Here is a 13,979-nt window from a genome sequence, read left to right on the forward strand (position 1 = left end):
GCATCTTTTTGGGAAGATGGAAATATCCTCTGTCCTGATTGTGATAGTAGTTATGTGAATATTTAACAAAAGCCATAAATTATAGATTTAGAAAACAGTCAGTGTTATTGTGTGTGACACCTTAATAAAGGTGATTATAAAAATAAACAAATCCTAAGCATCTAAAAAAAAAAAAAAAAAGAAGTGAACCAGAACCACACCATTCTATTTTGGAGACACTTCAAAAGAAATGACCTCATTCTTAATTTTGTTTAAAGAAGGATATAACATGATTTGAATATATTTAGATAGGATATTTTAGTGCCTGCTAGCACTTGAAGCCAGAGTTCAGTGTGCGCATTCTGACTATGAAGTGAGAAGCTAAGAGAACTGTATTTTGGTATTTCTTTGACAGTTAAATCATAACACTGTTCTTCCCCTTCTTTAGCCCCAGCATGAGACCAGATGTAAGCTCTCCTCCATCCAGCTCCTCAACAGCAACAACAGGACCACCTCCGAAACTCTGCCTGGTGTGCTCTGATGAAGCATCAGGATGTCATTATGGAGTCTTAACTTGTGGAAGCTGTAAAGTTTTCTTCAAAAGAGCAGTGGAAGGTAGTGTGTGTTTTGAAGAGTTTTATTTTTCCTCTACTTGGTTTTCATTTCTCAGGGTGGATTTTGAAATTTCCATTACATGCAAAGCCCATGAAGGCTAAATATCAGTTAAGACGGGAGAGGAGGGTGGCTTCTAGGTCCTCTAATGTGCAGTAAATTATTTAAAACAACAACACAAAAAGATCTAGAATAAAATAGAAAAGTATAAGTTGATGCCTGGGAGTTTGGTCAGGGAGCAAAAGGTAACACTATAAGAAAGTACTATCATATGAAATGATGGTGTTAAGTTTGGGCATAACAAAATGTTCATTGCATTAGAAATATGGGCTTTAACTTCCATAAGCTAATAGATTTCAAAGTCACCACCTATACTGGCCTGGCAAAAATGTGAGACATAGTGAGAACTGTGACAGGAAAAAAGACATTCATTTCATTTCTTATTCATTTTTTTTCTATTAAGCCAGGGCACTGTGCTAAGTGGTATAAATGCCAATAAGACCTGATCCTTACCCTCTGGGAAGTCACACTCCACTGAAGTGAAAGATGAGTTAACAGTGACAAGGTGCAGAGATTATAATTCAGAGGAGGGAGAGAGAAACTCAGACTGAGGAGGTCAGGAAAGGTATTTTAGAGAAAGTGATTTCACTATATAAATGTTGTATTAATACAAATCTTACTTTGTTATGGATTCAGACTGCTGACAGGGCAACAGCATTATCTTCCTAAAGGAGAAATTCATTCCATAGCAAACCTATTAGAAGAGAGTCTAAAATTTGCTAGTATTACCAGTGACTCCTCTTGGAAAAAAAATAGTCATATAATTTAGTTATTTCTAAAGTTTGAAAGCAGTGTGGCCTAAAGCTGTGATTATATTAATTTTTAAAGAAACATATTTATTATTCATTCACTGTATGAGGATTATTATTTGTCTTATGTTGTGTTTGCATATCCATGAGAGTTAGATGAGTCATTTTCTTTTGTTTTACTTTTTAATACATTAGCAAATTATAAAATTACTCATATTACACCACAGAGGTTACAAGGATGCCAGCTTTGGCCAGTGTAGTAGTCCCACCTATTGATTAGAGTCAAAAGTACAGCCCAGCCCTGCCTAGTGCAATGCTCCTAATAAAGTGGATGTTATTTAACACATACGCAAAAGACGGAAGCATCTTCGTGTCCTCACTTTACTACTCGCTTTCTTAACTGCCTAAGTATTTCCATGATATAAATGCAGTGATAATAGTAAGACAGTCCCTGACTTAACGATTTTTCAACTTTTATGATGGTGGGAAAGTGATATGCATTCAGTATGCTCCTCGACTTACAGTGGGGTTGCCTCCAGGTAAACCCATTGTGAATTGAAAATATCTTAAATCGAAAAATGCACTATTAACTTATAATGGGTTTATCTGGATGTAACTTTGTCTTAAAGAGCATCTGTACTGTATGTAATAAATACTGACAAACTGATTTTTGAAGGTGAATTTCACAATGAAGCCTTAAATATGGCTATTAAAAATGTTTACTTTCCTCCATTTGAATTCAAATTGTTCTTTGTAATACAGTTGTAGGGAGGAGGGCACATGTTAGTATTAGAGAGTGCACACATGCCCTACCTAAAAGCATCCAAGTGCAATTAGAACAGAAAACAAAGCTAAACATACCTCCTTTATAGAAGACCAGTTCAGGCCATATACCCTCTGTGCTTAATCCCTGCTTTAAAATTAAATTCCTATACTTGTTTTTAGGTAAAATTTAATTGACTATTAGCTATACTATTAAATGTTTGTTATTTAAGTATTTAAGTGAAGTATGATGGTGAGATTACATGATTAATAAGAAAGGTTAAATTGTAGAGTATGTTAAGTTTTTGCTCTGTTTCTTCCTTTATTTGGATTTTAATGTTCTCAAAGGCCCTTTACAGCTCTAAAATTCTGCAGTCCTTTGATAACCTAACTCAGCAATTCTTCTGTTTTTCTATCCAGACACAATAGAAATATGCCTTAAAGCCCAGATACATATTTTAGAACACTTTCTTAAACAATTATAAAGATGCAACTTGTATTATTTACATCATACACTTAGGACTCCATTCTTAATACCTGCTAGAATTATAGGTTATCCCTCAAAATTGGCATAGTATAATATGGTTATTAGCAAGTTGTTGCACTTTATTTGGAGCTTTGCACTAGGCAGGGGTGGGCTTTACTTTTGACTCTAATCAATAGGTGGGACTACTACACTAGCCAAAGCTGGCATCCTTGCGGTCTCTGTGGAGTAACGTGAGTAGTGTTATAATTTACATCCCCCATAACAAATGATCCAAGAGAGTATGTGATCAATGCAGCATAACTACTCTCTTTTATTACCTGATTTCACACGTAACATGCCATCACTTCTGCCGTATTTTATTGGCCACATAGACCAATCCTGGTGAAGGACGAAAAGGGACTACACAAGACCATGCATTCAAGGAGGCAGAGATCACTGGGGGCCATCTTGGGAGGCTGGCTACCACACGTACCATAAATAGAAAACCAGAATTACTTGCCAAAAATAGATTTTAACCACACAAATAAATACTATGTAAACAAAATAATGTCACAAAATTTCAGCTGACTTGAAGACTCATCTTTCTATTAGATAGAAAGGGAACTTACCAAGTAGTAGAAGACATAGGAACTCCAAAATAAGATGTCTCATTGTCTTATCAGAAGGGTTGTCAGGAAAATGGGCTGGGCACTGTGGCTCACACCTATTATCCCAGCAGTTTGGGAGGCCAAGATGGGAGGATTGCTTGAGACCTGGAGTTTGAGACCAGCCGGAGCAATATAACAATACCCTGTCTATACAGGAAAAAAAAAAAATTATCCAGGCATCGTGCCTGTAGTCTCAGCTACTCAGGAAGCTAAAGCAGGAGATTCAGGCTGCAGTGAGCTATGACACACCACTGTACTCCAGCCTAGGCGACATAGCAAGGACTTGTCTAAAAATAAACAAACAAATAAATGAGTCAAGGAATGAATGAATGGATTGACAGGAAATGACTATTAGCTGTACGTGGCCATGTGTTGTGAAATAGTGAATACTAGTTAAAACTCCTCATTTTATAAGTAAGAAACAGATAGATAGACATGTCCAACTTCATGCTAATAACCACAAAGGGCTATTTTAATCTTATGAAGGTACAGTGCCTCTGATCCTATAGCTCAGAGTCTTAGCTGCACAAAAGACATACCTGGGGCCAGGCATGGTGGCTCACGCCTATAATCCCAGCACTTTGGGAGGCCGAGGCAGGTGGATCACAAGGTCGGGAGATCGAGACCATCCTGGCTAACACAGTGAAACCGTCTCTACTAAAAATACAAAAAATTAGCCGGGCGTGGTGGCGGGCACCTGTAGTCCCAGCTACTCAGGAGGCTGAGGCAGGAGAATGGCATGAACCTGGGAGGTGGAGCTTGCAGTGAGCCAAGATGACACCACTGCACTCCAGTCTGGGAGACACAGCGAGACTCCATCCCCCCAAAAAAAAAAAAATACCTGGGATACAGAAATCAATATTGGCATAATGTGCACATCCTGACATTTCAGTTGGATATAAACAAAACTTTGGAATTTTTCATTGTAAGTGGGTGTTATTTTTTTCTATTTTTTTCTTCTGGTAACTGTGGGACAATGATTTAGACATTCCTTATAAGGTATAACTTTTTTGTATTATAACTGCTTCAACAATGGATGTATCCATTGATCCTACTTTTGCTTTATAGGAGATAGAATTGGGTTAGTGCTTCCATTTTGCATCCAAGTAAAGAAGCTGGGAAACTTATAGAGTACAAAAAGAAATTGAAACAGCTGGTACAGATATTTGGCATTGGAGAGCAGCTCTGAACAAAGGTGAATTATAGTCCAGTCGTCAATTTTGTGGCCTATTCTTTACAAAGAATTGAACCTGATACAGTTAACCATCTTCCCCCAAACTATTATGTGTTTAAAACACAATCTGTCAGCTGGGCACGGTGGCTCATGCTTGTAATCCTAGCACATTGGGAAGCTGAGGCGGGTGGATCATGAGGTCATGAGATCGAGACAATCCTGGCTAACATGGTGAAACCTTGTCTCTACTAAAAATACAAAAAGTAGCCAGGCGTGGTGGTACGCACCTGTAATCCCAGCTACTTCAGGAGGCTGAGGCAGGAGAATCGCTTGAACCCGGGAGGCAGAGGTTGCAGTGAGCTGAGATCATGCCACTAAACTACTACACTCCCAGCCTGGGCGACAGAGCAAGACTCCATCTCAAAAAAAAAAAAAAAAAAAAAAAAAAAACCACAATCTATCAAACTGTTTAAAACACAGTTTGTCAAAAAAGTAGTTACCCTTGTTGGGTACTGACTGGAATTGGGCAGAAAGGGGGCTTGTTGGGGTACTGTTCTGTTTCTTGATCTGTTAACCTGATTACATAAAGGTTCTTGGTTTGTAAAAATTTATTAAGTGGTTCACTGATGATTTGTGTACTTTTTTTAATATGTGAATACTGCAGTAAGGTTTTTTATTGCACTGTTTTCAGTTTGTTGAACAGAAAAAGGGAGACTCTTTTTGTTGTTGTTGATCTCTCGACCTCATAATGGCAATGTGGGCAAGAACACTTCCCTAATCAATACCTGTGGGTGCCTTGGTTACATTCCACCGGAAACAAAAACAGATAGAGGCTCTCCATAAAAAATATCTTTGAAGACCTGTGAAACTTTAGTAGTGCCTTTTATTCCATATAGGACAGCACAATTACCTATGTGCTGGAAGGAATGATTGCATCATCGATAAAATTCGAAGAAAAAACTGCCCAGCATGCCGCTATCGAAAATGTCTTCAGGCTGGAATGAACCTGGAAGGTAATGTAAATATCTGAAAGCAATTGTTTGTCTCTGTAGCTTATAAAAATTTATCATTTTACTTTTGAAGATACAAGTAAGCAGATGTAATAATGTAGTCAGTTCAGTATATATATGCTTGACTAGCATAATGTTACTGCCCAATAAAAATGGGAACTTTTTTTCATGAGTGTGTCATATTCTGTTTATCCACTAGTTCTGACACACACTGAATTCAGTACAGCCAGACTATATACGAAGAAAGGAAATTATGTAATAATGAAACTTATACAACATGCAGCAACTTTATTATTCTTACTCCTTTTTTCAACCTCAAAACTATTACCTAGGGTTGGGAATGTTTCTGTTTCATACATATTTACATGTCCATTTTTCTGTTTGCCTTTTAAAAGCACACCTTTTACTTGGAGATCTATGTTTTATTACAGATCTTCAAAGGGGGTGTGGGAAAAAATAAACCTCAAGGAAGAACTGGATGGGTTTTGTTTTGGTTTTCAAGTAAAGAAGAAACCTGGGCCGGGCGCAGTGGCTCACACCTGTAATCCCAGCACTTTGGGAGATCAAGGCAGGCAGATCATGAGGTCAAGAGATCGAGACCATCCTGGCTAACATGGTGAAACCTAGTCTCTACTAAAAATACAAAAATTAGCTGGGCGTGGTGGCGTGCACCTGTAATCCCAGCTACTCAGGAGGCTGAGGCAGGAGAATTGCTTGAACCCGGGAAGCAGAGGTTGCAGTGAGCCGAGATCATGTCATTGCACTCCAGCTTGGTGACAGAGCAAGACTCTGTCCCAGGGGGAGAAAAAAAAAAAGAAACCTGAAACTAGTTATAAGTTAGAGTTTCATATCCCTGTTTATATAACAAGTTGTATAATTAACACTGATCTCAGCATTAAAAAATTTTCCTCTGAAAAAAGTTTGGAATTCTGCTGTGGTTGAAATTGCAAGTTCTGTGAAGGTAGTGTGATATAATAACACATATGCTTAGTATTTATTGTGAGATTAGCACTTTTATTCAACAAATACGCACCAGCGAGGCAGTAACTAGATATAAAATGAGGAAAATGGTGCCTGTATTCAAGCAGTTTACTGGCTAGTTAGGTTGCAGAATCAGTCACAAAATAGCATGGCACACCATAGAGAGCATAAGGCCACAGGAACAAGAGGAAGGTCACCTAGTTCCTTGGAAGTCAAGGAAGAAGTAACATTGAATTTTAAATCTACCAGCTGAGTAGGAATTAGATAGATGAAAAATAAGGGCAGAGACATGATCAGGTTTGTGTTTTACAAAGACTGATCTTACATGGAGAGACCAATTAAATGAATATGGCAGTCCTCCAGATAAGAGACGGCAGGCAGTACTGAGAGAGAATGGAAACCATGTGGTTCTTTTTATGATTATGATGATTATTGTTATTTTAGAGACAGAGTCTAACTCTTGTCACCCAGGCTGGAGTGCAGTGGCATGAACATGGCTCACTGCAGCCTTGAACTCCTAAGACTCAAGCCATCTTCCCACCCCATAGGGTTACAGATGTACACTACCACACCCAGCTGATTATTTTTTTAATTTTTTTTTTTAGTTTTTTGTAGAGACAAAGGAGTCTTGCTATGTTGCCCGGGCTGGTGTCTAACTCCTGGCCTTAAGTGATCCTCCCAATGTGGCCTCCCAAAGTGCTGGGATTACAGGTGTGAGCCACTGCAACTGACCTATGTGGTTATTTTGATAGGAGAGACTAATTGTTGGTGCTATCTAGCACACACTGTGTATGTACATCTTGGTAAACAGAAAATAGATTTATGGGTATGACTATGAAGAGTCTTAATTCCCCAAACCACACACACAACTCTATCTAGGTTTGCCCAGGCTATTTAAACTTAACTGCAGAGTGTCAGCATGTTAAACATTGATTTACATAAAATGATAACTGCCCACTTTCTTGTAAATGTTATAAAAACTGCAGAGATTAACTAAAAAATGCACACAGAAGTTTGCTTTCAGTTCCCCAAGGGTAGTTTATTTTTGTTATAAATACAGTATTCCCCACTTTCTTAGATACCAGATCTCTGCCCAGATTTTACCAGTTTCATCTTGCTGCTTTCTAATCTCCTATGTATGTAATATACTTTGACCATTTAAATATATATTAAGACACTTGAGTTTTTAGTGCCCTTTGGGTTATTTTCTCTGGTCCCAATTTTCTCTAATATTCATTTTTTCATTTTAGCTATTTTATATTTAGAAATAGATTTTGAATGAAGCTCAAAGGACAAACCCAAATAAAATTTTGTTATACCTCTAATGTATTGTGGTTGCTTACCCAGTAACATTTTTAGATGCTTTTCTGAATACATGTGAAGTTTAAGGTCTTTGGAGCTTTAAGCATATAATGTTTTTCTGGGCAATTTCTCCCTATCCAAACTACAAGGAACTTCTTTCATCAAAACAAAAAAGATACATCAACTACAAAGTAATGATTTTGATGGACTAGGCTATGAAATTTGTCTGTTTTTTCCTCCCTCTTACAGTTTAATAGCAATTGCAGTGCCCTTTGCCCTTACTGCACTAGAAGACGACCCAAGGCAGTGACTGACATCTGATTTTTCTATTAATTATGCCATCACTGTCATTTCCAGTTGAATCTTTTGTTGGACATCAGAAATTTTTCTTACATGAATAAAATTTAAGCATACAATTTAGGCTGCAGTTTCTCAAAATATTGTATTAAAAATAACCAATTATATGCTCTTATAAATTGTCAGTATAACATATCCAGTTAGTGTAGAAATTGGCATTTGTTAAAAACTACTACATGTTAGTCTTTGACACACATTCTTCTACTTTTTGGACCCTCATATTATTAAAAACACCTTTGAGTAGGGCCATGATTTACTTTATATCCATTTTTATACTACGTAGTAGAAGAAAATTCTAGCTTGTTATTTCATACTATGATATGTACTGTGTGGCACATATCATATAGTTGATCCAGTTCTACTTGTAGATGAATTGAAAGAACGGCTTAAAAAAGTTCTTAGGGTTTGTGTGTGTGGTTTTACTGTAAAAGTATCATTTTTGTATTAAACTAACCCCAGTATACATAAAATCTGTATTTGGCCTGGCATGTATGTTTGCCAGGAATCTTTGGCAGACCCTAATACTTACAATATAGATGAGCCATGTGTTTCACACCGTTGTTTTTTTTTTACAACCTTCAGAAATATTCTTTTGTTCATCAGAGTGCTTCCCCTAAGCCAAGAAGTTTCGATGATAGCCCCAGAGTAACTTTGCCCAAGTCTCTTCATAAATGTAACTTAGGACTGCAAGTGGTGTATTTTTATACTCTTGCCCCATACCAAGTAAATCTCAAGATTTATTTTAAGGGAGTGGCCTTCACTGCTTCAAGTGTCTAGTATTTAAGAACGGATAAGATTTTTAATGGTGATCCTAATTTTTTTTTAACTTGCTTGTTTTCTTTTGTAACTAAGTGTTTTTATTCATTTCATTTTGAGGTATATTGTAATCAATCCAGAGTATGGCTTTGTTTTTAGTATAAACAGTCAAATGAAACTTACAGTCCTATGGCATTATCAGATTTATTACCAAATATTATTTAACTAATTTTTTTAAGTTAATAAACCCAATCTAGTAGTTTCTCTCTTATTTTCAACTTATATTTTAGATTCTGGGGGTACATGTACAGGTTTGTTACTAAGATACATTTTATGATGCTGGTATTTGGAGTACGATTGAACCTTTCATCCAGGAAGTAAGCACAGTACCTAACAGGTGCTTTTTAACGTGTGCCTCCCTTCCTCTATCCCCTCTCTTTTATTTCCCAGTGTCTGTGCCCATCTTTATGTCTATGCGTACTCCATGTTTAGCTCCCATTTATAAATGAGAACCCAGTATTTGGTTTTCTGCATTAGTTCATGTAGGATACTGGCCGCCTGCTACATCCATGTTGCTGCAAAGAACATGATTTCATTCTTTTTGTGTCTGTATAGTATTCCATGGCATATAAATACCACATTTTCTTTATCCACTGCACTGTTGATGGGTACCTGGGTTGGTTCCATGTCTTTGCTATTGCAAACCATGCTGCAGTGAACATATGGGTACATGTGTCTTTTTGATAGAATGAATTATTTCTCTTTGGGTGTATGCCCAGCAATAGGATTGCTAGGTTGAATGGTAGTTAAACTCCTAATTCTTTGAAAAATCTCCAAACTTCTTTCCACAGTGGTGTCATTGTGGTTTTGACTTGCATTTCTCTGATGATTAACAATCAGCATTTTTTCATATGTTTGTTGGCCACATGTATGTATGTTTTTTTTTTTGAGAAGTGTCTGCTCATGTCCTTTGCCCGTTTTTAATGGGGTTGTTTTTGCTTGTTAATTTAAGTTCCATATAAACTCTGGATATTAGGGCTTTGTCAGATGCATAGTTAGCAAATATTTTCTCCCATTCTGTAGATTGTCTGTGATAGTTTCTCTTGCTTTGCAGAAACTCTTTAGCTTAATTAGGTCCCATTGTCAATTTTTGTTTTTGTTGCAGTTGCTTTTGGGGATTAGTCATAAATTCTTTCCCAAGGCCAATGTCGAGAAGGTTATTTCCTAGGTTTTCTTCTAGGATTTTCATAGTTTGAGGTCTTACATTTACATCTTTAATCCACCTTACTAATTTTTGTATGGCAATAGATAGGGGTCCAGTTTCATTCTTCTGCACATGGATAGCCAGTTATCCCAGCACCATTAATGTAATAGGGAGTCATTTTCTTATGACTTATTTTTATCAACTTTGTGTAGATTAGATGGCTGTAGGTTTGTGTCTTTATTTCTGGACTCTATTCTGTACCATTGTGTGTGTTTTTTGTACTGGTACCATGCTGTTTTGTTACTGTAGCCTGTAGTATAGTTTGATTTGGGGTAATGTGATGTTGCCAGCTTTCTTCTTTTTGCTTAGGATTGCTTTGGCCATTTGGGGCATTTTTTGGTTCCATATGAATTTTAGAATGCTTTTTGCTAGTTCTGTAAAAAATTACATTGTAGTTTGATAGGAATAGTACTGAATCTATAAATTGCTTTGGGTAGTATGACCATTTTAACTATACTGATTCTACCAGTCCATGAGCATGGAATGTTATTCCATTTGTTTGTGTCATCTCTGATTTCTTTCAGCAGTGTTTTGTAGTTCTCCTTGTAAAAATCTTAAACTAACTTAGATGCATTCCTAGGTATTTTACTCTTTTTTGACTGTTATAAATGGGATTGCATTCTTGATTTGGCTCTCAGCTTGAATATTACTGGTGTATAGAAATGCTACTGATTTTTGTACATTGATTTTAAATCCTGAACCTTTACCAAAGTTGTTTATCAGCTCCAGGAGCCTTTTGGCAGAGTCTTCAGGGTTTTCTAGGTATAGAATAGTAAGTGAAAAGAGATCGTTTGATTACTTCATTTCCTATTTGGAAGACTTTAATTTGTTTCTCTTACCTGATTGTTCTGACTAGGATTTCCAGTACTATGTTAAATTGGAACGGTGACATTGGGCATCCTTGTCTTATTGCATTAAGGGGAATGCTTCCAGCTTTTGCCCATTTGGTATGATGTTGGCTGTAGGTTTGTCATAGAGGGCTCTTTCTTATTTTGAGGTATGTTCCTTTGATACCTAGTTTGGTGAAGGTTTTTATCATGAAGAGATGTTGGATTTTATTGCAACTTCTTCTGCATCTATTGAGATGATCTTTTTTTTTGTTTGTTTATGTGGTGAATCACATTTATTGATTTGCGTATGTTGAACAAGCCTTGCATCCCAGAAATAAAGCCTACTTGATTGTGGTGAGTTAACTTTTTGATGTGCAGCTGGATTCAGTTTGCTAGTGTTTTGTTGAGGATTTTTATATCTGTGTTCATCAGGGATATTGGCCTGTAGTTTTGTTGTTGTTGTTGTTGTTGTTGTTGTGTCTCTACCAGGTTTTGGTATTAGAATGATGTTTCCCTTGTAGAATAAGTTAGGGATGAGGCCCTCTTTCTCGATTGCTTTTTTAGAATAGTTTTAGTAGGATTAGTACCAGCTCTTCTTTGTGCATCTGGTAGAATTTGGCTGTGAATCCATCTGGTCAAGGGCTTTTTTCAGTTGGTGGGTTTTTTATTACTGATTCAATTTCAGAACTTGTTATTGGTCTGTTCAGAATTTCAATTTCTTCCTGGTTCAATCTAGGGAGGTTGTGTGTTTCCATTTCCACGTATATACTTACTCCAAATAATGGCTTTATATATACGGGGATTAGCTGAAAACAAAAATGATACTTTCATAGTAAACTCCACCCCCGCCCCGACACACACACATAAACCCTAAGATTTTTTAAAGCCTTTGTTCCAATTTATCCATTTCCTCTAGATTTTCTACTTTGTGTGCATAGCGGTGCTTGTAATGGTGTGAAGATCTTTTTTATTTCTGTGGAATCTCTTGTAATGTCATCTTTGACATTTCTTATTGTGTTTATTTGGATCTTCACTCTTTTTTTTCTTTGTTAATCTAGCTAGTGGTCTATCAGTCTTGTTTATCCTTTCAAGTAACCAACTTTTATAAACTAGGTTTTAAGCTAAGTAAGATTTTTCTACTTTTATTAAGGAGGAAGTAGCATTACCACAGACTCATGAACACTTCTGTGGAGCTCCTATATTGACTGCTAATCTTCTATATGCTCCAGTGGGTCAGGAGTTTATATAAAGTAAAGTTGCATTAACTAAGTTGCTTTAACATAGTGATTGCTTAACTAAATGATTCAGTTCGGTTAACTCCTTCCTGAAGATATTTTGAAAAATTAATTAGTATTATTTCTTGCTCCAGTCAGTATGGCACAATTGAGTTCACTTGTACTTTCTGAGTTGTATTCAAAAACATCAGTTTTCTCATTTAGGACTATATATAAGTAGTGAGAAATTAATTACAAACTGAGTCATAGAAAATGTTTTTGTTTAATCCAGCTTGTTACTCTTTCTTCCTTGTTCTAATGTGGAGTAATGCATTCTAAACCATTTAAAGTTATGACTAATTGAGGTTTTAACAGTACTGTTTCAGTGTATTGATTTGGCACATGTGTGTTCTCTTTTACATTGTCAACAGTACATTTTATGATTTGGATCAAGATTTCACTGGGAATACTTCTGGTTGTTTAAAGAATTTCTTTATGTATAGGTGTCCTTCCTTTTTAAACTTTTATCACTCCTCTATTAAGTTGCGATATCCAAATTTAACATATTCTAAAAACATGTTCTCCTGCAAGTTGAGGTAATGATAGTTGTTATATGGTAATTACTATAATATATGCCAGGAACTGTTCTAAGCATTTTACATATTTAATTCTCACAGCAACCCTGTGAGGTAGGGACTAATATTATCCTCATTTTACAGAAGGGGAAATGAAGAGTCAGGGAGTTAACTTGCACAGATATCCAGCTACAACATGGCAGAACCAGGACTTAAATCCAAATATGCTGATTTCAGGTTTCTGCTCTTTAGTCCTGTATCATACCATGCCTCCAAGAGAGCATGGTAAACTAATTAGAATAGTTCTATCATGATTCTGTTTCTGTTTTGAAATATTAACTAAAAATTTTTGAATTTCTCAGTACCCCATTTATTATAGAACACAGTAAGAATGGAACCATTCTAACACTGGACATTGAGATATCGTTCCCACCACCATATCTGTCCTCCACAGACTATATGGTGTGTCATTTTAAGGACAGAGGATCTAAAAATGATTTTTAAAGGTGATTTACATTTACTCTTCCCTTTGCAAAATGGTTTGTATCCCTAATAATTTGAACAGGTACATTTCTTCTTTGATATAAATTACATTTCTTGCCTTTCCTTGGAGTTCTGAGTACTTTCCCTCTGAGAGACCAATGTAATTCTTATTTAGTCACTAAAACAAAAATAACTTCAGGAGTATGAATAAATCTACTAAAAAGTCTACAGGATCCATGTTGTAGTTTGATTAGATGGTTCCATACCAAGTCAAGGTAAAAGATAATTAATTTATATATAATAGGAAAATGGATGCTTTAGGTTTATAATCAATATAAATCTTCCTTATATAAGGGAAATTTCCCACTTATAATTTATGTGAAGTAAAGTTTTTCATTTCATCTTCCCATATGTTTTTAGTCCCAAGCAGTATTTATGTTAGTACCGACATAAAGGTGAAAAGCGAATTTTTCTACTGGTACTACTAATACTATTTTTAGCATGTAATCTGCTATCATCTTCCTATCTTGATAAGTGGCTTTGAACAAGTGTAAATAGTGTAATTCTCTTCATTGTATATACTACCATGATTTAGATTAATCTTAAACCACAGTTTGTAATCCGTTATTCCAAGCTTAGATTTTTTTTTCAGTTTATAGTAAGAGTAACTTGCCTTACATAACCAATGAAATTGTTGCATTTAGAGTGAAAGTGAGACAAACAAATAATTTATAGAA

The 13,979-nt window shown here is 36.1% G+C and overlaps 1 protein-coding gene across 6 annotated transcripts in view; it reads left to right on the forward strand.

Annotated features, from left to right (window-relative positions):
* NR3C1 (nuclear receptor subfamily 3 group C member 1) overlaps positions 1-13,979 on the forward strand; it is a 126,622-nt gene that overhangs the window by 89,660 nt on the left and 22,983 nt on the right. For 4 of the 6 annotated variants that reach the window (XM_008014817.3, XM_008014819.3, XM_073010603.1 and 1 more), the window contains exons 3-4: positions 428-597; positions 5,367-5,483. In XM_008014817.3, coding sequence (XP_008013008.3) covers positions 428-597; positions 5,367-5,483 — 287 coding nt within the window. The remainder of the gene's footprint in view (positions 1-427; positions 598-5,366; positions 5,484-13,979) is intronic. The other 2 variants (XM_008014821.3, XM_008014820.3) reach the window with 1 other exon arrangement.

The sequence above is a fragment of the Chlorocebus sabaeus genome, chromosome 23 (assembly GCF_047675955.1).
Source record: "Chlorocebus sabaeus isolate Y175 chromosome 23, mChlSab1.0.hap1, whole genome shotgun sequence".
Lineage (NCBI taxonomy): Eukaryota > Metazoa > Chordata > Mammalia > Primates > Cercopithecidae > Chlorocebus > Chlorocebus sabaeus.